This window comes from Mirounga leonina, unplaced genomic scaffold (assembly GCF_011800145.1).
Source record: "Mirounga leonina isolate KUSES-001 unplaced genomic scaffold, KU_Mleo_1.0 Mir_154, whole genome shotgun sequence".
NCBI classification, from domain to species: domain Eukaryota; kingdom Metazoa; phylum Chordata; class Mammalia; order Carnivora; family Phocidae; genus Mirounga; species Mirounga leonina.
In genome coordinates, this window is record NW_023270389.1 from 35,037,648 (window position 1) to 35,065,437 (window position 27,790).

The window sequence follows — 27,790 nt, forward strand, 5'->3', positions numbered from 1 at the left end:
TTCCTGACAATATCATTTGCAGTAGTTTCTTTTTTTTTTTTTAAAGATTTTATTTTATTTATTTATTTGAGACAGAGAGAATGAGAGACAGAGAGCATGAGAGGGAGGAGGGTCAGAGGGAGAAGCAGACTCCCCGCCGAGCAGGGAGCCCAATGCAGGACTCGATCCCGGGACTCCAGGATCATGACCTGAGCCGAAGGCAGTCGCTTAACCAACTGAGCCACCCAGGCGCCCCTGCAGTAGTTTCTTTTTAATGCACAGACATCAGTTCTTTCTAGTTTTCCCCCAAATTTCCTAGTCAATTGGAAATTTTTTTTGAGATTCTTTCTGCTGTTGCTCCTATCATTCCCTAGCCGCCCCCATCACCTTTTCACACCCCCTCCCCCACATCACTTCAGAAAGGAGCAAATTTGGAGCTGGCCTCATTCCAGAATTATGAAAAAGATACCAGGTACTTTGGAAGAGCAGAAACTCTTCACAACTCTTTAGGATTGGGAAGAGGTAACCAGAGGAAAGAAAATCTTTTTTTTTTTTTTAAGATTTTATTTATTCATTTATTTGAGAGAGTGAGAGAGAGAGAGAGAGCACATGAGAGGGGGGAAGGTCAGAGGGAGAAGCAGACTCCCCGCGAGCAGGGAGCCCCATGCGGGACTCGATCCCGGGACTCCAGGATCATGACCTGAGCCGAAGGCAGTCGCTTAACCAACTGAGCCACCCAGGCGCCCAGAAAGAAAATCTTTATACAGACAGCTACCTGATATACATGAAAACCTATACTGGGAACGTCTCTTCTAGGTCAGAAAGGTATTTTCCTCCTTATAGAAACTGCAAGGTTTGGATGTGACCTAGAGTCCCATCCTTGTCTACTTTTAGAAGGGGGTCTGGATTTGAAACCAACTGAGAGCTCACACCAATCCACTAGCCAGAGACAGGGTGGCTGGGGTGCCCAAAGATGGGAGGAGCTCCTGTGCCCAGCCCCAGAGGCCTCAAGGGCTTAGAGGCCCACTCAGATTGTGCCCAAGAGCGAGAGAGAGGAACTGGGGTGAGCAAGCACTGTGGCTTTGTCTGTTTCCTGTTTCAGCAAGGTTGCTGTGCAAAAAGAAAGACAGTACGAAGAAGAGAAATGCTAAGGGGGCCCAGAGCCATGGATTGAGAGCTTGCACTTTACTCAGCTGCTGTCCTGCCCCATCTGAGACCAGAGCCAAGATCTGCCCAGGAGCTGGAATGCTGTCCTGAGCTGCTTGGTTTGGAGCCTGGGACCCAAGGTAACTGATGAGGAGGATGCTGTTGTGTCCAGGTTAGGCACCTCCGACTCTGGGGTGGGGAAGATGATCTGTCATCCCAGCTTCCCTAGGCTCAAGGGGGAGACACAGAAACAGATGTGTTAATTTAAGAGTGTTGGGAGTGGGGTAATCAAGAAAGCATCCTGCGCTGGTTCCCGGAGGCACTAGCCACGGCCCAGGGGCGCAGCTCCGAACGCTCCTCTGCTCTGTCCCTTAGAGTACGTTAGGAGTGAGTCAGACGAGTTAGGGTGCCAGCTACCCAGTGATGGGCAGGAATTAAATGACTTTTTACGGTTGCCTTCAAAGCAGGAGTTCCCAAAACAACAAGCTGCCTGTCCACAGCTTAGGTGCAGGCCCTTCTCCCCTCAGCTCACACTGGGAGCTCTGCATCGGATGGCCCGACCTCTGAGGGAAGCCATCTGCTGCACACGACAGGCAGGAAGCAGGAACCCACTTGGAAAGGCAGCAACAAACCACTGTCAGGTGAGGGCCACACCCTGACCTCTCCCTGTGGCAGGACGCCCTGTGGCTGTATCACCTCCTCCCCAAGCTCCACATAGGCCCTGTCATGCTGCCAGATGCCAGAAAGCCTGGGCAGTGGCCCAGTGACCTCTCTTTGAACTACACAGGGACCAGTTCCCTATTCGTCTGCAGCCCATCCCTGTCAGTCAGCCATCCCACATGGCTTCTTGTGTTTAAGCAAATCAGACCGCTCAAGACATCCTTGAAAGCTGGATGGGATGCCCCTCAGCTGTGTGCACCTAATCCTACAGGGGTGGGGGTGGGGGGTGGGGGTTAGGGAATGCTCCCTTCTGTAAGGAGCCTCTGTACTGCGAGTCCCTGCTTGGGTAACAGGTCCCAGGGTCTGCCCCTCAGGAAGCAGAGCGAGGCCGCCCCGCGTGTCTGGGGTCTTGTGCCCTGGCGATCGCGTCCTGGCAGGGTCCGGGGGGACCTTATCTCGGGCTCTGGCTCCTCCCGGCAGGAAGGTAGGAGGATTCTCCATAATCACAGGCTTTGCCTCCTCTACAAAGCCCTCAGATTTCCTGGAGCCAAACAGGGAGGGGACCCAGCGACCCATGTTTTAATGGTGGGATGCAGACAGGCTGGACACCGATTCTTCACCCCACCTCTTCTTTGCCTTTCTGCTGGACCTAATTGTGTCCAGATCACAGAGAAGTCCTTTATCATCATAGCCCACACCCAGAGGTCAGATGAACCAGAGCAGTAAATATGATTTCAACCTCCATGTAGTAAATAGCACCCCCTTCAAAGAGAGGAGGGTGGGGGACAGAAGGATGAGGCATTCTTGATCCTGGAGGGCTAGTCTAGCTGGAGGCCTTGGTCTTACAGCACCAAGTCTTTAAGAACCAAGATCAGCAATCCTAGTTTAGTATTGTAAAAAGCTAACGTTTATTGTGTGGTATGTGCCAGATGCTTAATGGGCCTTTTTTTTCTTTAATTCTTATAACCTTACAAGGGGGGTTGTAGTCCCATTTTATAATGAAAAAAACTAAGACTTAGAGATGTTTAATAGTTTGTCCGAAAGCACAGAGGTCGTAGATGACAGAGCCAGGAGCCAGGGCTCTCTGCCTCCCCGATCAAGGCAGAAGAGCCAGGGGCTGTAGCTTAAGCTACTATAAGGGTAGATTCTAGACATGGAGCTCACCTGTACATAATCCTGAGTCTCCTCCATTCAGTCATTTATAATTCAATATGAATGGGCCTTTTAGATCCTGTTCTGTTTTTAAATAACAGAAGTGGCAGGTGGGAAATCAGGGAACCCTACAGAGTAGGAATGCGGAGAAAAGCCTAAAGAAAGGGAAGAGCTACCCAGGGATGAGATGAGAGAAAAGCATTTACAACTTCACAGTTCTGCCTGGGGTCTGCACTGCCCAAGACCAGAGTATGCCCCTCCACGCCTCGCGCGTCAGGCATTTGAGAGCATGCCTGGCTTGACCTTGCAAGACCCCTCTCCTGGAGTGAGACGGCCTCACCCATGACTGACCCCCGGGAATGAGTGGTATGATCAGAGACAGAGTAAGAATCCTGCAGAGCATTCTGGGCTGAGCCAGATGGGCAACAAATTTCCAAGGAAAGGACAGAGAGGCTGCTACCTGTTGAGTCTGTTTGGCCTACAAATAAACTCAAGGGGCCAGAGCTGCCAATTGCCTGCTGGTCAGTGAAGCTGAGATGCCCTCTCTGACCTATCCAGGAACTGGATTCCCCGGGCGGTGGGTAATGATATTGTGGGACAGAGAGGAGAAGCTGAAGCTGGAAGGGGGAGTCCCTCTTCCTTCATCATCCACTGGGCTTGACTCCAGTGATCAGTGGAAGCAGGGCCCAGAATTTCCAGTGATCAGAATCTGGCTCAGCCAAGTCCAGCCCCAATTCAGCCAAGCTACCAGAGAGTTCTAGGAGAATAAACAAATTTGCAGAAGGTAGGTGAGGGAGAGTGGGGGGGGAGGGGCACAGAGAAGGAAGAAGAGGTTAGAGTTGGGGGTTCTAAGAATAGCAGGTAAGACTGTGTAAAGAGGCAGCAAGTATGGTTTGTACACCAAGCCTGGTTCCCTGGGGACGTGGGGTGACTGTTTTCATCTGTTTCATTTTTGTTTATAATAGCCTTATTGAGGTATCATTCGTGTGGTTGCTGGTTTTGATGGCACGATCTCTGTTTGCGCTAAGGAGAGCAGACCTGGCAGCATACTTAGCCCTAACAGGAAGGAGATTCTAAAGCATGGAACCTTCAGCTTGGAGAGTTATTGAGCTGGAAGCTCTGAAATGGGTTTCGGTCAACACTGGGCAGATGGCAGGTCCTCAGCCAATACTGGTTTGAGTTGATGTGCTCCAAGGGTGAGAGCCCAGTCCTGGGCCAGGAGTGGAAACCAACAGGCCAATGTCAGGATTCCATGACTAGAGGAGTTAGCATGAGGTTTCCCTCCTAAACCACACCGAGGACCAGACTCAGAAGCTAGTTACTAAGGGCTAAGAAGACGGCAGTGTGTGGTGGTCACAGGACTGGCCCCCATTTGGGAGGCCTGGTTATCCTTCCAGGCCTTGAGAAGAGTCACTCACCTATCTTAGCATCAACTTGGGCCAAGAGAGCAGTAAAGATGCTGGCTTTCCTTTTAGATTGGAGAACAGGGAGCCAATTTACCTGGTTCTCTAGAAGTCTCTGGAAAATGAACACATCCCTATCTGCCATCCAAAAGGCTATATGCTCATGATGATTTTCATGAATTATTTCTCGGGTTCCCCTGACTTAGAGGCAGGGTGAGGTCAAGGAAGGTCAAGGAAGAAGTGGTAGCCAAAGAGATCTTTCCACTTTGCAGAAGGGGAAACATAGGCCAGAGGAAAGCTAAAGTTAGTATAGAGCCTGGACACAGGAGTCCTGACTCCCAGCTCAACACCATCACCTCATCAGTTTTCATCCCACATGTATGGGACACTGTGCTATTTCTGCCCCCTGGTCCAGGGAGACAGTCATTTTTCTGCCCATCTCCTGACCCCTCCCCTTCTCCTCCTTCCTGGCATTTGGCAGACCCAGGCAGCTATTCCAGGAACTGGAAGCCAAGCACAACAGGTGCTCAGGAGGTCATCATGATCAGCCCAGACCCCAGGCCTTCCCCTGGCTTGGCCCGGTGGGCTGAGAGCTATGAGGCCAAATGTGAGCGCCGGCAAGAGACCCGTGAGAGCCGCCGCTGCCGCCCCAATGTGACCACTTGCCGCCAGGTGGGGAAGGCACTGAGGATCCAGCAGAGAGAGCAGCTCCAGAGAGCACGGCAACAGGAGTTCTTCAGGAGGAGGAACTTGGAGGTGGAGGAGAAAGGCAAGGCCCAGAGCCCCAGGGCCAAGGAGCAAGGTCCCTCTAGGAGGCCAGGCCAGCCAACTGACCTCAAGGAACCCTTGTCTTGGGCCCACAGGATCTCCTCCCCCCAACAGCAGGTGGGTCATTTCAGGGGACACGCTGCTCTGGACAGGGGCAGAGGTACAATGGCATGTGAGTGGGCTCAGACTCACTAAAAAGCAATTTAAATTAAGTTCCTGCTTCCTCAGTAATATAGTAGCCTCCCTTAGCCACTTAAACTCATTCAGAGATTTTTGTTGTTTGGGTTTTTGTTTGTTTGTTCAGCTATTTTTTTTGTTTTGCACTTGCCTTTTAAGGAAGAAGAAAAAAATTTAAACAATTCCATTGCTAATGCCTAGTTATCAGTTCAAATTTGGGCAGTCTATACATACCTCATTCAACAAATATTTATGGAGTGCTTACTGTATGCCAGGTACACAGGCCCATCTTCTTGGTGCCCCCTCTCAGGAACACAAACACAAACACACACACACACACACACACACAAAACCCTCTGCTCTTCTGTGAGGCTGTTGTACCTACCTACCTTTTCTCTTTCACTTGGACCATTCCATTTGTACTAGATTCATTCAGCGAAGGTTTTATCTGGTCCAGTAAGCTTTTCCTGGCTTCTCTAGGCCACCTCTGCTCTCTGTGGTCCTAATGAGGTTATAAATCCTCTAAGATTGTGTAATAATACTTAGAGAACCCATCGTTCTGGCCTGGGAAGAAGCAGTGCTGGCAGAAATCAGGGTGTGCTGAGATGATCTCAGCCAGCAAACCATCTGTGTCTTCTATCCATGTTGTGAGCCTGTGGACAGTGGGGACGGGTCCACTGTATTCCCTGGAAGTACCTGGCCTGGTTCCATACCTAGCCTAGAAGTTTAATCAGGGCTTCTTACCTAGTGGATCTGTCATCCACAATAGAAGGTGCTATTCAGAGAAACGATCCTTGAGCCCGATTGTGAAATAAAACCAACTGTGTACTTTCTATGGCAAGAAGGTTTCTGAACGCTTTTGGTTTAAAAAAAATTTTTTTTAAGGAGAAAAAGAACAAAAATGCATTTAATTAAAGAACTTCCTCTAAGCCTATCAGTTATTGAAGTTTTACTGAGATCAAGTCAGTCTGCATGATTGGCTACCACAGGCATTTCTTCGCCTTTTGGTGTTCTGTTACAACCGTAGAATTTTTGAGTATGTATGAAGAAAATATATTTAAAAAAGAGCGGACTAGATGGTGACAACTGCTACTACACCCCTCCCTACACAACCCTGCTCTACATGCTCGTCACACAAAACCTCAGCAGTATTCCAGCCATCACTGAGAGGAAGGAAGCCACCTCTCGGATATGGAAGGGACCTCAGAGACCATCTACATCACACAGACTCATGACGTGGACAGGAGACTGAGACCTCGTAGAAAAGGCAGGGTCTGACCCGACGCCCTCTCTCTCAGACCAGTTCTTTCTCCACAGCACCATGCTGGCTGTGTGAGGGGCTGAAACCAAACAAGTTAGACCTGGGATTCTAGAGAAAGTCAGGAGATTCAAATCCAGCTCCCCCTTTGCCTGGCCTGGGAAGGACCATTCCCACCAGCCAGGACAAGGGAGGGCAGGAGCGGGGACAACTTTGTAGTTTTCAAGGTTTGAATGGGTTACTTTGGTTTTCTGGACCAGAAACTTGATCACTGGTTCATCTCTCTGCAGTCAGCTGGAGAATCATGCTCTAAGAGGCTCTAGGCTCTCAGCATCTCCCACTTGCTTTCCAGGTGTCAGGGACTAGCTCTGAGGTCTTTCCAACCCAGCGTCATCCTCCCTCAGGCACCCGGAGGGATCTGGCTGACCGCCCCTCCCAGGCCGGGGACCTTTCACCAAAGGACTCTCCCACCAAAAAGCCACCCCAACAGCACCGTGGTAAGAGCAGAGCCTCCCTCACTCACTGGGGCCTGCAGGCTCAGCTTGCTGGTAGTGGACAGTTCCTGTCCCTTCCTACTTCCTCTTCTGTGGGTTCTGAATCATCTTATCCTCTATCACTCAGGCACTCAGACAAAGGCAGAAACAGCCCAGCCAACGATTAAGAATGATGCCAGTCAGCAAACCAAGTGAGTACCTTCCATGTTCCTGCCCCCAGCTTCCTTACATACCATCCGTTCCTCTCTTCTAAGCTTTGTTTGAACCCTCACCCCGTATGTGGAGAAGGAACACAATGAACTTCCATGTCCACATTAACAGAGAAAGGAAGACCTGACCCACCCTTTTGGCTCTTCAGAAGAGATCAGAGAAGGAAATGACCTACCATCTCCTGATGTGCTTGTTTCTCTGATCCATTGTCATTTCTGTTTTTATTTCTTCTCTTCCCAGTTATGGAGTTGCAGTTCTAGATAAGGTAAGAAAATCCTCACTTTGAAGAGGTTGACTCAGATGGTATCTCAGGTCCTCCAAGCTCTGACATTCTGGAATTCCATGGTAAACACAGCTGGAATGGAGGGGCACCTTCCTGGATGAGCACAGACACGGGGACCTGGAGGGACTCTGAGCCAAGGAAGAAAATTTACTTGACACAACCTAGTCCTGGCTCTGGTTCTGTGTTCCAGGATTTCAGGGGACCCAGAGTCTTCTTGAATATCTTTTTTCTTTCTCTCTAGGAAATCATCCAGCTTTCTGAGTACCTCAAAGTAAGTAACATGTGAACTCTCCTCTCAGCTCCTTCCCCATCTACTCCCTCCTCCTCCAGTTTAATCGTACCTTCTTGCATTTTGCCCCCAGGAGGCCCTACAAAGGGAGCTGGTTCTAAAACAGAAAATGGTGATTCTCCAAGACCTACTGTCCACTCTGATAAGGGCCTCTGACAGCTCTTGGAAGGTAAGGGAATGAAATCTTTGAACAAAGCTCGCAGGCTTCTATTCTTCTTTCCATACTATCCCAGCAAGAGAAGGGTTTTCTCACTATTGAAGAGGCGAGGTAGGGGGTGCTAAGACCTAGAGGTCAGACATGTCACAGTAAATATATGGGAAAGCTCAGCTAAATCTAGAGTCATTAGCTGGGGTCATGCTGCTCCACACCCAGGGAAGACCCAGAACCAAAACTGGCAAGAATTCCTATTTCTCAATTTGTTGGAAGAAAAGAAGGAAGATCCCAATACATTTGCTATTACTGACTGTGGTAAATGTCAAGTTTTTTTGCACAGGATTCACTCTAGTATTAACTGGAAGCCATCATGCACCTACTATTCAGCTTTGACATCAATGTCAAAGTGAGAAGGGATTTTAGAGATCATGTAGTCTAAGTTTTCTTATTTCACCAGTGAGAAAACGGAGTGTCAGAGAGGTCAAGTGACTTGCCCAAAGTCACATTGCTAGTTAGAGGCAGAACTGGAACTAAAATCCAGACCTCCTTTTTTTAGTCCATTCATTCCACAAATATTCATAGATCATGTTCTTTGCATTGAGCCCTGGAAATCATGAGATTAATTAGTCAGGGTTCCTGCTTTTAGAGAGCTTGTGGTTTTGTCACAGAGACCGATGCCTAAATAATGCAGGGATATGAGAAATGAAATAAGAGAAATGTTTTCAGGATATAATAGTACCCAAGAAGGAAGGAATGACTCCAGAGAAGAGGAGAACCAGGGAAATATTTCTAATTACATAAGTATTTTCCAGACTAATATGGAAGCAGGAACTATATTCTAGGCTGGGGATACAGCACAGGAAAAGACCTAGAGGCATGATATAGTCTAACATAATGGGTTTCCAACTTTTTAATCTCAAGACTGCTTCATCCTCTTAAAAAAGTTTATTGAAAACCCCAAAGAACTTTTTATATTTACCGCATTAGGATTTACCATATTAGAAACGAAAATGGGAATCTTAAAATGTGTATAAATTTTAAAATAACAATAGTAAACCCATTACATGTGAACCTAAATTACATATTTTTATGAAAAATAAGTTCTATTTTTCCAAAAAAATAGTGAGGGGTGTAGCACTGTTTTACACTTTGGCAAATCTTTCTAAAGTCTGAACAGAAGACAGCTAGATTCTCATATTTCCATCCGTTGTAATACATTGTTTTGGTTGAAGCGTATGAAGGAAAATCCAGCCTCACACAGATACATAGCTGGGAAAGGAAAGGCCTCATAGAACTTGTGAAAGGGCCTCAGGGACTCCCAGGGGTTCTCGGACCCCACGGTGAAGCCCCCTAGACTATGCTATTCAGGCAGCTACTGCCACTGGAGCAAAGAGCACCCCGCACAAAGAGAACGCACCACCTCGCAGGCCGCCATGAACATCTAATCCTGCAGTATAGATGGCTTGTATTTAGACAGAGAGATGGGCTGGGAGGGTGTGGAACAAGACTGAGAAGTTTACAGTGATGTAAAAGAGACTTCCGTAGCTCAGTCCTCCTTCCTCACATGTCATTGTACCGGGATTCAGTGTCTATGTTCAGGGCTTCTGATTGCCAAGGAAGTTGTTTTCATCAGCAGAGCAGGAGCCTGGGACAGACAGCTGTGCATGCCAGGTGGTTTCCGGTGCTGAACTAATTTGAGATCATCTCACTCATTTATTCAGCAGACATTTGATAAGTTTCAGCTCTGTGCAGAGCCCCGTGCTACAGGGGCAAAAAGAAGTAGGGCTCTTGCTCTTGAGGAGCTCACATATCAACCAGGAAGAGAGAGACGTGTACTAAATAACCCGCATGCAGCGTGATAAAGCTGTAACAGTGGTTTCTAAAATGGGACGCAGAGGAAAGAGAAGGAAACAATTATTCCGCCTGAAGCAGAACGGGGTAGGCTCCAAAGAAGAGGGACCACTTGAGCTGGGTCGGGAAGGATGCGTCGTTTACCGGTTACAGCGGTAGGAATGATGAGGGGGAAGAAAAAACAGAAAGGAAAGGGTGTTGAAGGTAAAGGAATCAGAATGATTACAGGCCTCTGTGTCACGAACAATTGGGTGTAGCAGAGTGTGGCTGAAATGAAGCGACTGTGGCAGAGGAGTTCCAAAAGTAAGACCAGGGAGGGCTTCAGACACGTCTCTGGAATTATGAGGCTTAAAATTGTTCTGTTGGACACGGGATCTCAAACTTAAATAACATAGAGACTCTTTCCTAAATGAAAGGCATATGTATCACAGATCCCTGAGAATACATGCTATCCCCAGAAGCACTGCTCCAGGCAATCGGCAGGGGAGCAATGGGAGGACACTGTATTTGGGTTTGAAGTCGTATACTTAGCAACGTTTGGCCCATCCTCCCAAGGAGCTCCATCAGTGGCGCTCGGGCAGCACGCGCGCTGAAACAGTTGCGCAAGTGAGTCGAAAATGAATGATCACATCTGTGTTTTGAAATGATCTACGACAACAGTGAGGACCGTGGCTCTGGGTGGGTGTGGAAGTGGCCTGTGGTAACATCCCGGGTAAGGCACACTCAGAGCTCAAGTCATGGCAAGCTTGGCGGGTACGGGAGACATTTCCAAGGTCACCTCTGGAGGCAGTTTGACTCCACAGTGCGCACGTGAGCGGAAGTCCCTCTGGTTGTGGTTTTCTCCCTCCCTTCTTCCCACCCCTCCCTATACTCACCCTTCTTTTCTTCCTCTTCCCCACCAACCCCCCAGCTTCCTGTTTTTCACAAACATAGATTTTTCAGTTAAGAGTTCTTGCTTCCCCCAAAACAAAATTATCCAACCCTCCACCCTGCCATGGAAGCCTCAACTTCAGTGGAAGGACAGCCCCAGACTGTGGTATTGGGAAAACTAATTCGAAGAATGTGACCAAAACAGGGACTGACATTTTTTTTCCATTTGGCCCCTGTGATTTGAATCTCTAACTTCACATGCAGGGAAGCTCACCACAAACTCTGTGAGAACCCCAAGAATGAGCTCCCTCCATTGCCTCCACCTCAAAGCTGACTCTGGGCCTATTGGAGGGGACGGCACCTGGGGCACTGCTGAGACTCCAGGGCTGGGTCCAACCTTCAGAGCAGAAACAAGCTGGGCAGTGGCAAAAGCAAGCTGTCAGTGTTGGGCAATACAAAACAGGAGCAGGGCACGCTTGGGTTTTAAGTTCTGCAAAGTGGAAACGAGATCTTGAGATGACAGCACAGCGAGGGATTGGCTGTGAGCCCTAAGCAACCTCTGCTAGAGCAGAGATGAGCTGTGGGCTGGCCCTTATGCGGTGAGGTGGTAGTGTTTCTGGAGAACAGATCAGAGGCTGGGGAAAGCCAAACAGAAGCCGGAGCTGAAGCCCTCAGACCAGCACCAGGTGTGTATGGCCTTCATCTTGCTCCCTTTTCCAACCAGGGGTACTGTGCTCTCTGAGCCCTGGGCTCCCGGGGGTCAAATGCCAAAAAAAAGGTCCACAGTAGGCTTGTAAAGAGTGCTTCTTCCACATACTGTACCACTGGGCTTAATGGGGGCTGGGGCTCAGACCAGGAAACTATATGCCCCATTTGCAACAACTTGGCTACAATTTTCTTCCCTGCCTCAGGGAGTCTGGGAAGGTGGAGATGAGGACAAGAGATTTTTTTCAAGCCCCAGACTTGGGTGGTCCTTCATCCCCACTGAAGGGGCTCTCCTGAACTGTCTTCTATTGCCTCATGAATGGAAAAGTAATCTGGGGTACGGCTAAAATACAAAAACAGTTGGGAGAGGCAAAATATTGGATTAAAACCACAGTAAGGAAGGAGAAAGGAGCTACCCAAAAAGGGTAGGAGACAGGGGAAAAATGTAAGGATATTGCTTTGGGCTTGTCTGTTTTCTTCTCAAACTACAGCAAGATAAACCTGAAACTCAGTGGGTTTGATTACATTCTGCCATACCAAGAGTTTAGGCACAAGGAAAATGCAGAGATCTGAACCAGGAAATGGGGGTGCAGAAGGAGTTGATTTCAGGACCCATGGATTAATAGTGAATAGGCCACTCAGGGGAATGCAGCTCTTTTACCAGTTAGTCCAAAACCCAGAACAATGAAAGTCTTTGTCCATCTCTTTTATCTGTCCCAAAGCCCTGGGGCTACTTGAGATGCCAAATCCTGGACTCTCAGCTCTCACACGAGACATTATGAAAAACATTAATAGCAGGAGGCACTTTGAAAAATTATTTTTGGCAAAGCTTTTTACTTTTGCAAAGCCCAGCTGAGTAATACAGGAAGCAGAAAGGGTGGGGGCGCCCCCTGGCTCCCAGGGTTAGAAGAATCAGCCAAACAAGATCAAAACAGGAGCTGTGAGATACCACTTCCTGCCTCCCCCAGGTGCCCTGAAATTCAGTGAAGGGGACAGACCTCAAAACAGAGTTCCCTCCTCTGCACCCAGGCCATTGTAGACCAGAAACGTTTCATAATGTTGGGTTCCAAACACCCAAGCCGCCTGACTGAAAGGGGATATGGCATCTCAGGCTTGGAGAGAAATGTAATATGTAAACCTCACAAGTGTCTCAAAGGGCCTGGTTGGAAAAAGCCAGAGAAAGGATATGAAAATCGGTTCTTGCTAGAGAACAGCCTTTCCTCTGGGAAACCGGCTCTCATTGATGGCACTCTCCCCTCTCCCCAACCCCCTCACACACACAACCTTAAGTCAGACTCAGGGCTGGAAGAACAAAACCCTGCCCTGGGAAAAAGGGAGACCACTACAGGTGGAGGAAAGAACAAAGCAGCAAGGAGGTTGTTAGCTACTCAGCTGAAAGACTGAAAAACTGAGAAACAGATTAAGGCTCTTCCAGCCTGCCTTTCTCCATCCTCACCCTTGAGATTAGCGTCTTTCTTGGAATGTCCAAAATGGCATTAAACCGACCCTGCTCATGACTACATAGAAGATGGCTTTCTGGGAAGCCCTTTTACCACCACCACCACTCCTCACACACACACACCCTGCCTTGATACCTCTCCTCCATTTCCTGCTTTCTTAAAGAATTTCTCATCTTTTTTTTTTTAGGGTTATTTACTTATTTATTTGAGAGAGAGCACGCACGAAAGAGAGCACGAGCAGGGGGAGGGGGAGAGGCAGAGGGAGAAGCAGACTCTCCGCTGAGGAAGGAGCCCAATGCTGGGCTCGATCCCAGGACCCCGAGATCATGACCTGAGCCGAAGGCAGACGCTCAACCAACTGAGCCACCCAGGCGCTCCACTCTCATCTTGAATCCAGTGTGTGTGTGTGTTGGGGGAAGATGGGGGAGGCAAGGAGGGGAAGTATTAGTTTGTTAGGGCTGCTATAACAAAACACCACAGTCTGGGTGGCTTAACCAAACAGAAATTTATTTTCTCACAATTCTGGAAGCTAGAAGTCTAAAATCAAGGTGTTGACAGGGTTGGTTTCTCCTGAGGCCTCTCTCCCTGGCTTGCAGATGGTTGTCTTCTCCTTTGTCTTCACGTGGTGTTCTGTTCCCTTATGAGGACACCAGTCACATTGGATTAGAGCCCACCCTAATGACCTCATTTTAACTTAATTATCTTTTTTTTTTTAAGAGAGGGAAAGAGATGGGGCGCCTGGGTGGCTCAGTTGTTGGGCATCTGCCTTCGGCTCGGGTCATGATCCCAGGGTCCTGGGATCAAGTCCCGCATCAGGCTCCCTGCTCCGCGGGAGGCCTGCTTCTCCCTCTCCCACTCCCCCTGCTTGTGTTCCCTCTCTTGCTGTGTCTCTCTCTGTCAAATAAATAAATAAAATCTTTAAAAAAAAGAAAAACAAGATTTTAAAAAAAAGAGAGAGGGAAAGAGAAAGAGCGGGGCGGGGGTGGGGAGAGGAGGGAGAGAGAGAATCTCAAGTTGACTCCATGTTGAGCAGGGAGCCTGACACCAGGCTTGATCCCACAACCCCAAGATCACGACCTGAGCCAAAATCAAGAGCCAGACACTCAACAGATTGAGCCACCAGGTGCCCCTTAACTTAATTATCTCTTTAAAGACCTTATTTCCAAATACAGTCACATTCTGAGGTGCTGGAAGTTAGGATGTTAACATATAAACTTGGGGGGGAGAGGAATTGGGGGGGGACACAATTCAGCCCATGACAGGGGATAAGGAAGGGAATGTGGAGACTCCTTTAGTCTTACTGGCCTATACTTTATAAGTAAAGGTCCATGTACAAAACTGAAAGGAGATGAGGAATATAGAAGTGCCTAGACAGACAAGGGAGAGAGGTAAGGAGGAAAGAAAAAGAGAGCTTAGAAGATTTCCTTCACGTGAACTCCTACTATGATATCCTGAACCACTGGATAGAGAACCTTGAGGTACAGAGAGGACTTGGGGCCAGTCTGATTCTTCCTTCTCCTATTCCAGAGAAAGAGGAAAAGATCCTCTTCTATTTCTTTGTCATCTTTCCTCCTCCCTACCTCCTGAAAGAGTTCAGTTCCACAAACATTGCTTGAGCACAGACCATGTTCTAGGAAGTAAGCTGGAAAAACAGAAGAAAACTCTGCATGCTACATTTTGGCCCAAACTCATTAACTCACCCCATTTGCTCCAGGGCCAGCTTAACGAAGACAAATTGAAAGGCAAACTGAGATCTTTAGAAAACCAGCTGTACACCTGTACCCAGGTAAGCATTCTGGAAGACACTTCCAGCCCAGAAATCTAGAATTGAAGGAAAATGCCTGAACCTCAGTCCTACTCTCTAGAAATGATACCTGATAGAGATGAATGCACCCATTTCTACTCACTTGGTTCTAGCTTTGCCATTTTCACTTTGGTCCCCAACCCACCCTCTTCTCCTTTTTCCTGGTGGTCTTCCCTTTGCACCCTGAGAAGGAACCCCAGCATCAAGGTCTTTGCCAGCTCCAGGGGAATTTAAGGAATACCTGGAACTGTAGGGAGAGGCCCTAGGTAAAGATTCTCACCACCCAGATAGACCTTCATAGGTCCCAATCTTTGAACAGATAAATTGGATATTATAATAAAGTCCTACAAAATGATTTCCATTCCGTGGGCAACTTTAGTCTAGTAGCAATCCCTGGGAGCAAGTAAAAAAGGCCATGACTCTTGGCTTTTCTATGGCCTTGTTATCCATCTTCAGTAAACTCTCGATTGGCTTGATCTTGGATTAAGATCAAGAGATAGAAAGAGATAGAAAGAAATCAGCTTTCACACTTGAGAAGTGATGGATTTCTGACAAGTGGTGAGATGTCAGATAAGAGAATGAGGTGAAGCATGTGGAGTTAGGGAGAGAAGATGGACCTGGCTGCACAGTTGAGGTCTTATGGGGGAACAGAGTTTACATACGGGTTTGCTGATCCACAACTTTTATTTCTTTAGTATGGCCTGTTTTAACTAAATAATGCCAACCATGCTCATAAAATACCAACATATAATCCAGAATGCCAGTCTATTTATTTTCAGTGGGGGGTAAAGCTGGCCAGCATGAGTAAGTCCACTAACTGGGATATACCCATGTATGACCTCAGCCAGTAGCTCCTGGATCTGGCTTCTAATGAAAATTCCAAGAACGGGCGCCTGGGTGGCTCAGTTGGTTAAGCGACTGCCTTCGGCTCAGGTCATGATCCTGGAGTCCCGGGATCGAGTCCCGCATTGGGCTCCCTGCTCAGCGGGGAGTCTGCTTCTCCCTCTGACCCTCCCCCCTCTCATGTGCTCTCTCTCTCTCGTTCTCTCTCTCAAATAAATAAATAAAATCTTTAAAAAAAAAAAAATTCCAAGAACATAAGACCCACTCACACTTAAATCCAAATTTTTAGATGATTCCAAATCGAAATGGAAATGATTTCATATTGATCCTTAGATGTGCATTATCTGGACTACTGTTTATTCAGTGGGATAACCCAGAGTTGACAGTAAAAGTTGCCTGCCTTCTCCAGAATCAAAGGGTAAAAAGATGAAAGGGATAGGGAAGGGAAGACCCTAAGTGAATTTGCAAAGCTGTTCTTTTCTTAATTCCTGAAGCCAAGACAATTTCTTTAATGCAAATATATGAATTTAAAAACATTGAGAGTACTGGAGATTGCTTAGATCTCTGAAGCTACAAAGATTAAAAAAAAAAAAAAAAAAAAAAAGCATGCTCTCTACCCTGAAGTTTACAATCCCATAAGGGACACAGATGGGTCAATAGAGTGGGAAGATAGAGACTTACAGAGGATGCTATGTGAACACTAAGAGAAGCTACCTAATGCATAATGAGTTGGGGGATAGGGGTGACTGGTCAAGATTTATCAGAATTTATATGATCCTTGGACTGAACCTTGAGCATGAGTAGAAGTTAACCAGGTGAAAAGGGTAGGTGATGATGCTCTAGGCAGAAGCTATATGGACAAAGGCAAATGCCAAAATGCACAGTGCTTAGGGGATCTGCAAACAGTTCACCTTGGGTGGAAGTAGCATAGAATCAAAGTCTGAGCTTATAAGTAGGAGCCATGCCAAGGAATCTGGGCCTGATCCTTAATAGTCACCAAGAGATTTAAACAGGGAGTGACATGATCAGATTTACATTTCAGAAAGTACCCTCTAGCTTCAAGTCTTGAAGATAAGAGAAAATATTGCATTGACCCATATAATAGTATTATTGGAGTCTGAACTAAGGAGATGACAGGAAGTATGGAGAAGAGACAGATATGAGTTGTTAAAGAGGTTGATTTGACAACGCTCCATGAACAACTGATTAGTAGGAGAAAGTGAGAGAAATCAAGGATGACTCCCTGGTCTCTGGCTTGGGAGACTGAGTGGGTGATGATGCTGGTCACTGAGATAAGAAGCCCAGGAGAAAGGAACAGGTTGAGAAAGATGACTTGGCTTTGGAAATGTTGAATTTGAAGTGCCCTTGGAAGGCCTGGGGCATGCCCAATATGCCTAGAGCATTGTGTTAACCCCGCTTACCTCCCTCATCACCTGGGACCCTCTCCCTGCCCACCTTGAGCCTGGAAGAAGACCCACCAGATTACTGGTATCTCTGCTCTGGGGGCAAGGAGAAAATTCTTTTCCTTTCTGTGTCCCAGCTCAGGGATTGGCACACAGAAGCTCAATATGTGTTTGTTGAATTGCATCAAATTTACAGAACTACTCGCCTTGGGGAATGAAAAAGGTGTTATTGGAGATGGAAGACCAGAAAAACAGCTATGAGCAGAAGGCCAAGGAGTCACTGCAGAAAGTGCTGGAGGAGAAAATGAGCACAGAGCAGCAACTGCAGAGCACACAGGTACAGGGATGCTGCATAATCCTTGGGGCTGGGACCCCGGGGTGGCTTTGGGCAGCATGGGAGCCAGCTGCACAACTCCCTGGAACCCCCAAGGCACCCTCCTCTTGTCTGACCACCCCCTCAGCGGTCCCTGGTTCTGGCTGAGCAGAAGTGTGAAGAGTGGAGGAGCCAGTACGAGGCTCTGAAGGAGGACTGGAGGAACCTGGGAACCCAGCATAGAGAGCTGGAGAGCCAACTCCATGTGCTTCAGTCCAAACTGCAGGTACCAGCCCTGGGGTGGCGACATGGGGAGAGAAGGCAGGGCTTATGGGACGGGGGCAGTGACAGCAGCGAGGACAGAAACTGCTGCTGGGATGGGGGTTCCAAAGGCAGCCTGTGAGCATCTGGCTTTCAGTTCCTCACTTACTGCCCACTTTGTACCTGACTCACTGTTTGGGCCCTTAAATCTAATTGTGAGTTCAGCAGGGATGTCTCATGCAAATGAACTAAGTGTTCACCAAACGACACCATCCACATGCAAAGGGCTGGACTGGAATATTCATCAGTCCACTGCCATACTCCAACCCACTCTCTGCACCCCAACCCAGCAGAGCATTCAGCTCAGAAATGCCCACCACTGGCATGGAACAAGCATCACAACTTAGAGGTTGAATATTGACTAACATCCTGCCAATGTGATTTTTAAGCAATTAATGTGGACCCTTGGCATTCTCAAGGGTTCCATCGTTTCCAACTGGTGTTACCTTGTCAAAGTTAACTAATCTCCTAAGCCTCAGTTTCCCCATCTCCAAAAGGAGGCTAATAGTAGTACCTACATCATAGGATTGTTGTAGCATTGAGGTAATCCATTACAAAGCACGTAGCACAATGCCTGGCACAGACCTGCCTCCCATACATATTAGCTTTTTCTCTTCACAGATTTTACTTGATTTGAAACTTTGAGGACCCACATAAAAAATTGACCTCTACCATTTTCCTGAAGCAAGAATCTGAGTAGCCAAATTAATAGGCCAGCGCGTGTGAGTCTTATCAAAGGAGTGAACCCAGCTGACCTGTACAATACAGCCACATGCTCTCATGAAGGCCTTTTTCTTTTGAACCTTAATTTTTTGAGAAAAATGACCCTACCAAAGGAAAAAAAACTGACAGTGTTAGAAGGAAACGTAAAGACAATGTGAAGACCGAAAAAACTGATGGTTTGGTATTCTTTAATTTGGGCCTGACTCAAATGAGCCCCCTGTGAAATATCAAAAAGTCTAACGCATTAAATGTGAGGAATAGAGCAGAAGGAAGAAACAAAAAATCCCAGTGTTTCCATTTCCCTAATACTCCATCTCTAAAATTCTAGTCTTCCTCTTCCGTGGGATCTGTTCCCAACCTCCGCCCCAGCACTGACCTGCTTCTGTGTCGGGCCCCCCTCCTTACAGGGAGCAGACAGTAGAGACCTACAGATGAACCAGGCTCTGCGACTTCTGGAGAATGAGCACCAGGAACTGCAGGCCAAGATTGAACACCTGCAGGGGGACAGAGACCTGTACAGCTCGGATACCCAGCACCTTCAAGGTACTCTTCTCCTCCTCGGAAGCCTCTGGCTGTGCAAGCCGAGAAAGGAAGTTGGGTGGAGGAGAAGGCCTCAGTCTTTGGTTGGGTTTGTGATTTCATTTTACCTCGAGGGAAAGGCGGGGCTGCTTTAATCATCCAAGCCTGAAGAGGCATTGTGCTGTACTAGCGGGTCTGGTAGTATTGGCCTACTTTTCCAGCCAGTCCCTCTGAGCCAGGTCACGGCTCCCACTTCAGTCACACGTGGCAAGGCTGCATTTCTAATCTGGAAGGGAAAGGTCAGTTGAAACATAAGGCACAGGGAATGTGTCCCATCACAGCCTCTGTGTCAGCCATGATGACCAAATCACGGGCAAATACAACTCTTGATTCAACCTGATGTTGTTGAGGCCAATGACATCCCAGGTATTTGGGATCTGGTTTACCGCTCCAGATCGGGGACGAGTAGAAGAGAGAGGAACTTCCACTTGGCACATATCAGAGGCCATAGACAAGACAGCACCTACTACTAACTCCCCTTCTCGGGTGTCGGGTTCATTAAATCTTAGGTTCGTCTATTTCAGATTGCATTATTTCATTTTCAGATCAACTGAAGAGGTCAGAGGAGGAGAAACTCGCCCTGGTGGCCAAAGTACAGCAGCTGCAGAGTAAGTTCTCTTCCAGATTCTCAAAAGTAGCACAGCTGGCTCTTTGGTGTTCCCGGGTTTGTGCCCCACAAAAGGCATCCAAAGGAGGGCTCTGGGGCCCGGTCTTTGATATCCTCTACCTCTGCATGTTTTCAGACCTTCTTGGAAAGTGAGGTCATTTACACAGCTCTTCACAAGTTAATATTAGCCCGTTTTTGTTTTTGTTTTCTTTTCTACTTCTCTCCTTCCATGCCAATGACAACCACCCAAATTTCCCCCAGAACTGCCATTTCCCCCAGGTTTTCAGATTTTAAAAAACATTGGGTTTTCTAAGGCAGTTATTTTATATATTGACATTCATTACATACATGAGTATGTCCTATAGACTTCTGTCTTTAGGAATGGTTCAGAAAATCAGCTCACACTACATATGCTTCAGTCCACTTCAAAACTACCTGTAGAGGCCAAAGAGGAAAAGGGACTTTTCATTAAAAAGTAGGCAATTGCCTACTAGGAGAACCTAATTCGATTAATAGCTCTGCCGGGTGCCCACCACCTTAAACTCTGACACCTCAACAGAAGAAGTTTCGTGCAATGAATATTAAGAGTAAGGCAGCCACCAGCAGGCTACGAGCACCTACAGGGCAGGAGCTGAATGGGCCAGGAGTCACTTCAAAAATGGTGCTTTTATTTATTCCCGTACCAAGTGCCAGGCACTTTAGATATACACACTGAGGATACAGTGCTGAACGGAACTGACACAGCTCCTTCCCTAATGAAGCTTACATTCTAAGTTAGCTCTACAATAAAGTAGGGAGCTTCTATGAACAATTAAGTATGTGTCAGGTAGTAATAACTGTCATGGAGAAAAATAAAGCAGGTTAAAGGGAAAACGGTTGCTATTTCATACAGGGTCATCCGGGGGAGTCTTTCTTCTAAGGTAACGGTTAAGCAGAGACTTAAAGGTAAAGACATGGTAGGAAGAGATACAAGGACGATGTATTCATTAACAAAATACCACACACTGGGTGACTTAAAAAACAGAAATTTATTTTGTTCTGGAGGCTACAAGTCCAAGGTCAAGGTGTGGGCAGGGCTGATTCCTTCTGAGGGTTTTGAAGACAGGAGGTGTTCCAGGCCACTTTCCTTGGCTTGTAGATGGCTTTCTTCTCCTTATGTTTCTTCAGATGTCTTCTATCTAGTTCTGTGTTGAAATTTCCCCTTCTCGTAAGGACACCAGTCATATGAGATTAGGGCCCACTCTAACGTTCTAAAATACTTGGTTACCTCTGTAAAGAACCTATCTCCAAATAAGGTCACATTCTGAAGTACTAGGGGTTAGGACTTCCTATGAGTTTGGTGGGGAGGGACACAATTCAACCAATAACAGATGGGAACATCTTGAATAATTAAGGTTTGAAGCAAAGTTCTGAAAAGACACTGTTTGCAGTAGATACACTAGTACAGACAAGTTCCTTGTGTTTTCCCACAGGTCTGCTCCAGAATCAATCCTTACAGCTTCAAGAACAGGAGAAACTCTTAACAAAGAAAGGTCAGCAAATTTACTTCCACAAACTCTAAGCTAGTGATCTTTCCTTGCCTGCCTAGAAGCAGGGGATGGACTACATGACCTCTTGGGAGTCCCAGAAAGTTCTAGGAGTCTGTTAAGGCAGGGATCCAGGGGAGCTTTTTAAGGACTGATCATTGGCTTTGAGAACACTTTAACCAGTTAGCCTCCTATCCTAAGAGGTATATAAACTGTGAAAAGAATTTCTACTCTCTCTGAAAACCAATGTCTGTGTTGAACATTTCAATAAATTGATTTTGAACTCAGGATTTAATGTCAATTTTTACACTTTGACCTTCTAAGTCACATCCAACTCCCCAAGTCCACACCATGTTGCATGCAATAGTCACCTCACTCTTAGCCCTCAAGAATCTGCTGCCTCAGCTCCCTGAGAAGAATTCATCATGTATGGGGGTTAGAGGGGGAAGTTCCTCACTTATGCACTCCATGTGCATAAGAAACTTTCTTTTCATGTGCATAACAAAAGAAAACTTTTGTTTTCTCATCACAATCACTATGTAAAAGATAAGGCAGGAATTATGATACCCACATAGAATGGGCAAGAAAATGAAAGTCTACAGTCATAAGAATTAAGGATACAGCTAAGACAACAATCCAGAATTTCTGACTCCTAGTTCAGTGCTCTCTTCACCAAGACTAAGGCTGCCACGTGGCTCAGAGCCATCTTTAACCACAGGAAGATGAATTCTAGGATTGGATGGCCATTCTCAAGACTGAAATGAGGCCAGAAGGGAGAAGGGGTTAGTTATATTGAAGCAACCAGCAAACCTACTAGAAATGCCACAAAAGAAAATGAATTAGTAAGTATTCTCTAGAAATATATGCCATTAAACAGGACTAGGGATACAAAGAAAAGTAAGATGCCAACCTTGCCTGCAAGGGGCTCGATTTCCAGCTCTGTGTCAAGACTGAGCAGGGTCCCAATGGGAGGAAGTGAGAGAATTCTACTCTGCAGTCTCATCAGGGACAGGTCCTCCCTTGTTCCCTCTCCTCCCTTCCCCTCACCCCAGAGTTCTCTCAGTGATAGGGCTGTCCCTCAGAGGTATGGACCTCACCATCACTGAGAATCTGGCTGCTTTTTTAGATCAGGCTTTGCCTGTGTGGAGTCCAAAGCCCTCCCATAATGAAATGGAACCTGAGGGTACAGGGAAGGAGAAAGAATGGGATTTCAGAGACCAGCTGCAAAAGAAGACTTTGCAGCTCCAGGCCAAGGAAAAAGAGGTGAGATGGTGACCTCAAGATAGTGAGGGGATCGGGGCGCCTGGGTGGCTCATCGTTAAGCATCTGCCTTCAGCTCAGGTCATGTTCCCAGGGTCCTGGGATTGAGCCCTGCATCGGGCTCCCTGCTCAGCGGGGAGCCTGCTTCTCCCTCTTCCACTCCCCCTGCTTGTGTTCCCTCTCTTGCTGTGTCTCTGTCAAATAAATAAAATCTTAAAAAAAAAAAAAAGATAGTGAGGGGATCATCCCACAATGGTAGGGAAAACTGCTGGGAGGCAGCCAGAGAGCAAAGATTTCAAAGTTTAAATCGTGACTGGATGCCAGCAGGTATTCATCTGCCTTTATAAAATGTCTTTGCTTGTGGGATAATTTGTCAATCTTTTCCCTTCTTCATTTATACCAACTGCTATTCAAGGTTTTATCAAATAGTTACCTTTTGTAAAGTCAACCTAAACTCAAACACATTTAATAAACATATTAACCCCTCAAACTTTGTCCTACAGTTATCTTAAAACTTTATACATATAGTGTCTTTTAAATAATAAAACTCTTTCCATCTACAGACTCGGAAACATACATATCCCCAGAAGTATTCACATGCAACTCAACTATATCCCGGTGAAGATGCTTGTACTAAGATCACCCCCAGGTCTTTTGTGTAGAAGAACTTCATTTTTTGGTGCCCCCATTTACAAAGCTCTTGCACATTCACAATCACGTGAGAGCACTGACATGTATAATATGTAATATTATAATATGCATTATAATCAATCATTTAAATGAACACATTCCAGACAAACTAGGTAAGACAGTCAAAAGGCAAACTGAAACCTCTGAGAAAGGCTGGGAAGGGAGGATGGTGGTAAAAATTCCAAACGAATGAAGGAGTAACTCACACGGGGCCCACACCCTGACCTGGTCTCTGTCCCAGAAGGAACTGGTAGTGATGACGTTGGTGGTATTCTCCCCCCAGTGCAGAGAACTGCATTCGGAGTTAGACAACCTCAGTGACGAGTATCTGTCCTGCCTACGTAAGCTGCAGCACTGTCGAGAAGAGCTGAACCAGAGCCAACAGTCGCCTCCCAGAGTAAGAGGGTCAATCCTCCCGTATCGCCCTGGATGATGGTGGGACGGTTCCTCCTTCGGCCAAATCTTGCAGATAAAGTTTATCAGCCTGTGCCAACATCTGGCCAGCCTGTTCCATTCAACTTGGTTTATATAACTTGACAGTATAGCAAGTGTCAGCAAACACTGGCTTATGCATCCAAGCCTAATTTTCATGGAACTCTAGAGCCTACAGGGAAAGACTCACTATTAGCTAAAGTACGAAGTGGTGTTCTTTTAGCCTATTATGAGCTAGTGGCAAGAGTGAGGAGAGCAAAAGTACTAAGGAATACGAATAGAGAATAATATAATTTTGCTGCGTTATTTTTCATCCTTGATTATTCTTATCAGTATTTAAGTATTTGGCCCTTGCTGGGTATGGTTCCCTAAGCCAGTGATCCTGGCTTAGGGGCCAGTGACCAGCAGTAGAGTGGTTTTATCCCAAAGGAAGTGACCAAGTGAGACAGACAGTGATATAAAAAGCTTTTTCTCCTTTTTTGACCCAAGGTTTTCCACTGGGCTAGGATGGGAAGAAGGAAGATAATTTTTCCCTGTACCTTCTCCAAACAACCCATGGCCTCTTTCTCTCCCCCACCCCCTCCTCACAGAGGCAATGTGGCCGATGGCTCTCGATGCTGATGGTAATGATTGCTATCGCACTGGCAGTGTTCCTGGCCAACAAGGACAGCCTGATGATCTGACTCACTTGTGACAGCTGCTTGGGTGAAAATCTGAAGCAAGAAACTCAATAAGAAACTCAGCAGGCTGACATACTTTAAAGTGTGGGTTTTACCACCTGAGATTTCTGACTTTATTTTTTTAACCTACTGTAAAATAAACAAACTTCACCTAATAGTCTCTGTTCCTCAGAACTCTTAGTGTACCCCTGAATGACATGTCACATCACAAACATAAGACATTTGGGCATCCTGGTCTCCTCTCCCTAGTCCAATTCAGCTGGTGGTATATAAACATGCAGTAAAACCTACCTAGTCCTCTACTTCCTGGCAGACACTACCCACGAGGGCAGGTATATTTACAGCTACCACACAAGAGTATACACTTGTCCTCCACCACCCTTCTCCACAATCTCTTTTCTTCTACCTCCTCTCCAGTGAAAAATCAACAGATATCTCAGCAAAGAGGACTCCCTAGCATAGAAATGGCAAATACGTACGACCAACGCCACCACCACTACTCCCATGCCTGCTGCGATGCGGACAACTGGTAACAGCATTTTTCCCTAGTGTTCTCAAGATGCTCGGAATTGGTACTTGCGATGCCATCGCTGAGCTAGAGCTGATCATTTACTGAGTACCTTCTACATGAGAGAAGAGTTAAAGTCAGAGAGCCACTGCTGGCAGCGTGACTATCTCAGAGGAGACGCTCAGGTCAGCAAAGTCATTCTGAGTCCTACATCGAGTTCTAAGGTCCTTCTCCCAAGTATTCAGAATCTCCCTCAGGGCTGGGAACAAGCTCTCTGGGACACTAAAGGAATAGAGCAAGACTGGGGGATGACCACACAGCCATGAGATCCGGGCAGTGAACACCCGGAGTGGGGTCAGGGCTAAGCAGTTGTCATCTCCCTGGTTCAGATGAAAGGTATACGGAACAGGATAGCCCAGGAGGATCCCAAACACAGTACAGAGATTCCAGTTTGAGGAACGAAGTCTGCTGCAGGAGACTGCCATGGATAGGTCCCTCTGTAGCCCTTGCAAATGCGTGATGATCTCAGCCACTAGGGCCTTCAAATCCTGAAGCTGGTCCAAGGAGCAAATAGAAGGGTGAGGCTGGGAGCCGGAAACATCCACAAAGGCTATGGTACCAAGCAGCACCTGCTCCAAGTGCGGACATACGTGTTCAGGACTGACAATCAAGCTGTTTTCTCCAATCTCAAGGATGTGAAGTCCCTGGGTCAAGAAGCCCAGGCCCCGCAGTTCCTCCAGATAGCTCTGGAGCTCTGATGCCCCTGCACAACTGCAATCATAGAGCAGAGCTGGCTTCAGTCCCCGGGCCACAGCCAGCACCTCTCCAGCAAGGTGAAGGCAGACGGCTCGGGGTGGGCACCGTCTCTTTCCCATGCCCAGGGTCTGCTGAGCCGCTGCCACCAGCATCTGAGGACTCGGTGCTGACATGGGATCTGGAAGCAACAGCAAGCACGGCCTCCTGACCTAGCTACAGTTCCCTCCCCTGGGCCGCATCTCTGAGCTCTAGACACTTGAGGAAGGGCCTAAAAACAAAGCAGTAGCAGGGGATTATTAACACTAGTCAGTGACATACCAGGAAACCCGCCAACAGCCTTCCCCTAAGTTTTACAGCATCTTCCAAAGATCTTTTTGTCCCTCCCTCTGCTTTGAAATGCTAACCCAGATCAGACAGAGATGGGATCGCCAATGCTGCCTGATTTCTATGGGTGACTTAGTCTCCATTAGTCCCAAATTCATGTGTCTTTCAGGTCTTATGGCTAGGTTTACATTCTCTCTGATTTCTTCTCAATTTTACCTGTTGTAAACTACTTTCTCGGATTCGAACCTTAAGGAGTTTGGGGAAGAGTAGTGGAAGGGCTATCTTCGGCAAAATTCTAGGCATTTTACCTAAAACTGCCCTTCTGAGACAGAATTCTAGGTTCCAAACGCCCTCTTTCCACTGCCAACTTCCCCTTATCTTCCCGCCAATAGCTGTAAGAATAGCGATCTGATTAATATATACTAGAATATGGACTTAGAACCACTGCACCCTGGGACATAAAAGTAATTAATAAAATCTGTTATAACTGCAGGAGGGCTGTATTTTACTTTTGCCGACCCCGCCTTCCCCTTCTGGCCGACATCTACGGACCTTCGGAAGATGGGCTCACTCCAATCCCCACACCCAGTGCTGAACATATTATAGTGACTTGTTCAATGAATCAGAGGTCTCTCTCTCACACATACTTTCTGCTTCCACTTCCGCCGTCGGTTCGCGGGCTCAGAAGCGCCTTCCCGCTTCCCGTGGGCTGCCGAGAAGACGCCGAAGTCTGTACGCTCCGCCACAACACTGGAAATCCCTTGAAAGGCGCCGGGCTTCCGGTGGGCGAAACCGGCCTACTGCGCATGTCCAACACAAGCCCTCCCGCCGCTTTCCGTGACGTCATCCAGTCCGCTCGCGCGCCTCGCGTTAGGACCTCCGGCCAGGCGGTGCCGGAAGTGTGGGCGCCTGCGGCCCCGCCCCTTCCGGCCAGACAGAAGCTGGCCCTTCCGGTCTGCGTCGGGACGGGGAGGGACGGAAGTGCCCGAAAGAAGGCGGGGTCTGGGAAACTAATAGGCTGCCGCTGCCCTCACGTGGCTTCCCGTCGTGTTACTAAGTTGGGGAAGCCGGAGAAGGGCACGTAGCGCAAGAACACCCTTTGCTTTGTGTCTGGGAAAATGCGCTTTCTTCTACAAATGAAGCATATCTCGAGACAAGCGACATATTTTGCAGTGTCCTCACCTGTGAGTGGCCTTACAAAGTTAGTTGTCTATTTACTTTCACCTGCCTAAATCCTAAGTTTGAGAGGCTCAATTCCTAGAGGTGGGTGCACAAATGCTTTCCAGTCCAAGATTTGTCATCTCTAAGTAGGGTGTGAAGGGCATGAGCATTATTCACTCGGAATAAATGTGTGCCAGGCATGGTTCTAGGCGCCGGCGGTATTACAACGTACAAAATAGACAAAAACCCCACCCTCGTCGTGCTCAGGTTCGAGGAATTCAGTTTTCTGACTTCACGTGAGAAATGAGCAGAGAGGCAGAAGCTTTTCAATCAGGCCAGTAAGAAGGAAGTGTTATTTCACTGAAGGGTTAACACCTCTAAACCGCCAGCTATAGGGTAGGAATTTTTTGAGAAAGCTCGTCTGAGGAAGTGGCCCAAATGTATTGATTGCTACGCGGGCAGGACAGAGGCAAAGGGAACTGTGGGCTCCTATACTGGAGGTTTCACTCCTGGCTCTACCTTGGTGGTATCTTCAGAAGGTGAAAATAGACAAGTATGGAGTAAAGACGGGGCCAGCCTGGAAGGAGGATCAGTGTGTGGAAGCTCCCAGGCTAACATTGGCTCTTAGCTCAGAGGGAGTCAGAAGCAGAGACGAGAAACTAATTTTAGGATTTTTTCCTTCCCCGTATTTATTTTCCCATGGTCGTTAGCAATAAATCTGTAAAATGAAAGACTTATTTAGTTCATTCATTTATTCTAACAACAAATACAGTTGACCCTTGAACAACGCAGGTGGTAGGAGGTGACCCACACAGTAGAAACTCTGAATATAACTTTTAACTCCCCCAAAACTTTACCAATAGCCTTCTATTGGCCAGAAGCCTTTCCAATAATATAAACAGTCAACACATATGTTTACAGCAACATTATATACTGTATTCTTACAATAAAGTAATCTAGAGGAAAAAATGCTAAAAAAAAAATCATAAGAAAATACATTT

General features: G+C 47.1%; 2 protein-coding genes across 6 annotated transcripts; one reads left to right on the plus strand and one right to left on the minus strand.

Annotated features, from left to right (window-relative positions):
• Positions 1 to 971: 971 nt before the first annotated feature.
• TRAF3IP3 (TRAF3 interacting protein 3) lies at positions 972 to 24,195 on the plus strand. 4 transcript variants are annotated; one of them, XM_035010465.1, is made up of 16 exons: positions 979 to 1,265; positions 4,822 to 5,225; positions 6,896 to 7,040; positions 7,165 to 7,228; positions 7,488 to 7,512; positions 7,772 to 7,801; positions 7,893 to 7,988; positions 14,574 to 14,645; positions 17,106 to 17,246; positions 17,371 to 17,508; positions 18,674 to 18,809; positions 19,391 to 19,453; positions 20,925 to 20,984; positions 22,105 to 22,241; positions 23,212 to 23,325; positions 23,951 to 24,195. In XM_035010465.1, the coding sequence occupies exons 2-16, from the start codon at positions 4,881 to 4,883 to the stop codon at positions 24,041 to 24,043; spliced, it is 1,659 nt and encodes a 552-aa protein (XP_034866356.1). In that variant the 5' UTR covers positions 979 to 1,265; positions 4,822 to 4,880; the 3' UTR covers positions 24,044 to 24,195. The 4 variants fall into 4 exon arrangements, 3 of the variants coding, with proteins under 3 accessions (XP_034866357.1, XP_034866359.1, XP_034866356.1); XM_035010466.1 differs by lacking the exon at positions 14,574 to 14,645 and having other exon boundaries at positions 972 to 1,265; XR_004680251.1 differs by lacking the exon at positions 22,105 to 22,241 and having other exon boundaries at positions 977 to 1,265.
• Positions 24,124 to 26,410, minus strand: CUNH1orf74 (chromosome unknown C1orf74 homolog). 2 transcript variants are annotated; one of them, XM_035010469.1, is made up of 2 exons: positions 26,276 to 26,410; positions 24,124 to 25,572 (listed from the first exon to the last, which is right to left on the minus strand). In XM_035010469.1, the coding sequence occupies exon 2, from the start codon at positions 25,475 to 25,477 to the stop codon at positions 24,686 to 24,688; it is 792 nt and encodes a 263-aa protein (XP_034866360.1). In that variant the 5' UTR covers positions 25,478 to 25,572; positions 26,276 to 26,410; the 3' UTR covers positions 24,124 to 24,685. The 2 variants fall into 2 exon arrangements, with proteins under 2 accessions (XP_034866360.1, XP_034866361.1); XM_035010470.1 differs by having other exon boundaries at positions 26,181 to 26,410.
• Positions 26,411 to 27,790: the final 1,380 nt, after the last annotated feature.

Excerpts from the sequence above, each read along its gene's own strand:
- TRAF3IP3 (XM_035010465.1), top strand. The coding sequence starts at position 4,881 with ATGATCAGCCCAGACCCCAGGCCTTCCCCTGGCTTGGCCCGGTGGGCT. Across the intron at positions 5,226-6,895 it reads TCTCCTCCCCCCAACAGCAG|GTGTCAGGGACTAGCTCTGA; the intron begins GTGGGTCATTTC and ends CTTGCTTTCCAG. Across the intron at positions 17,509-18,673 it reads TGCTTCAGTCCAAACTGCAG|GGAGCAGACAGTAGAGACCT; the intron begins GTACCAGCCCTG and ends CCCTCCTTACAG.
- CUNH1orf74 (XM_035010469.1), bottom strand. The coding sequence starts at position 25,477 with ATGTCAGCACCGAGTCCTCAGATGCTGGTGGCAGCGGCTCAGCAGACC.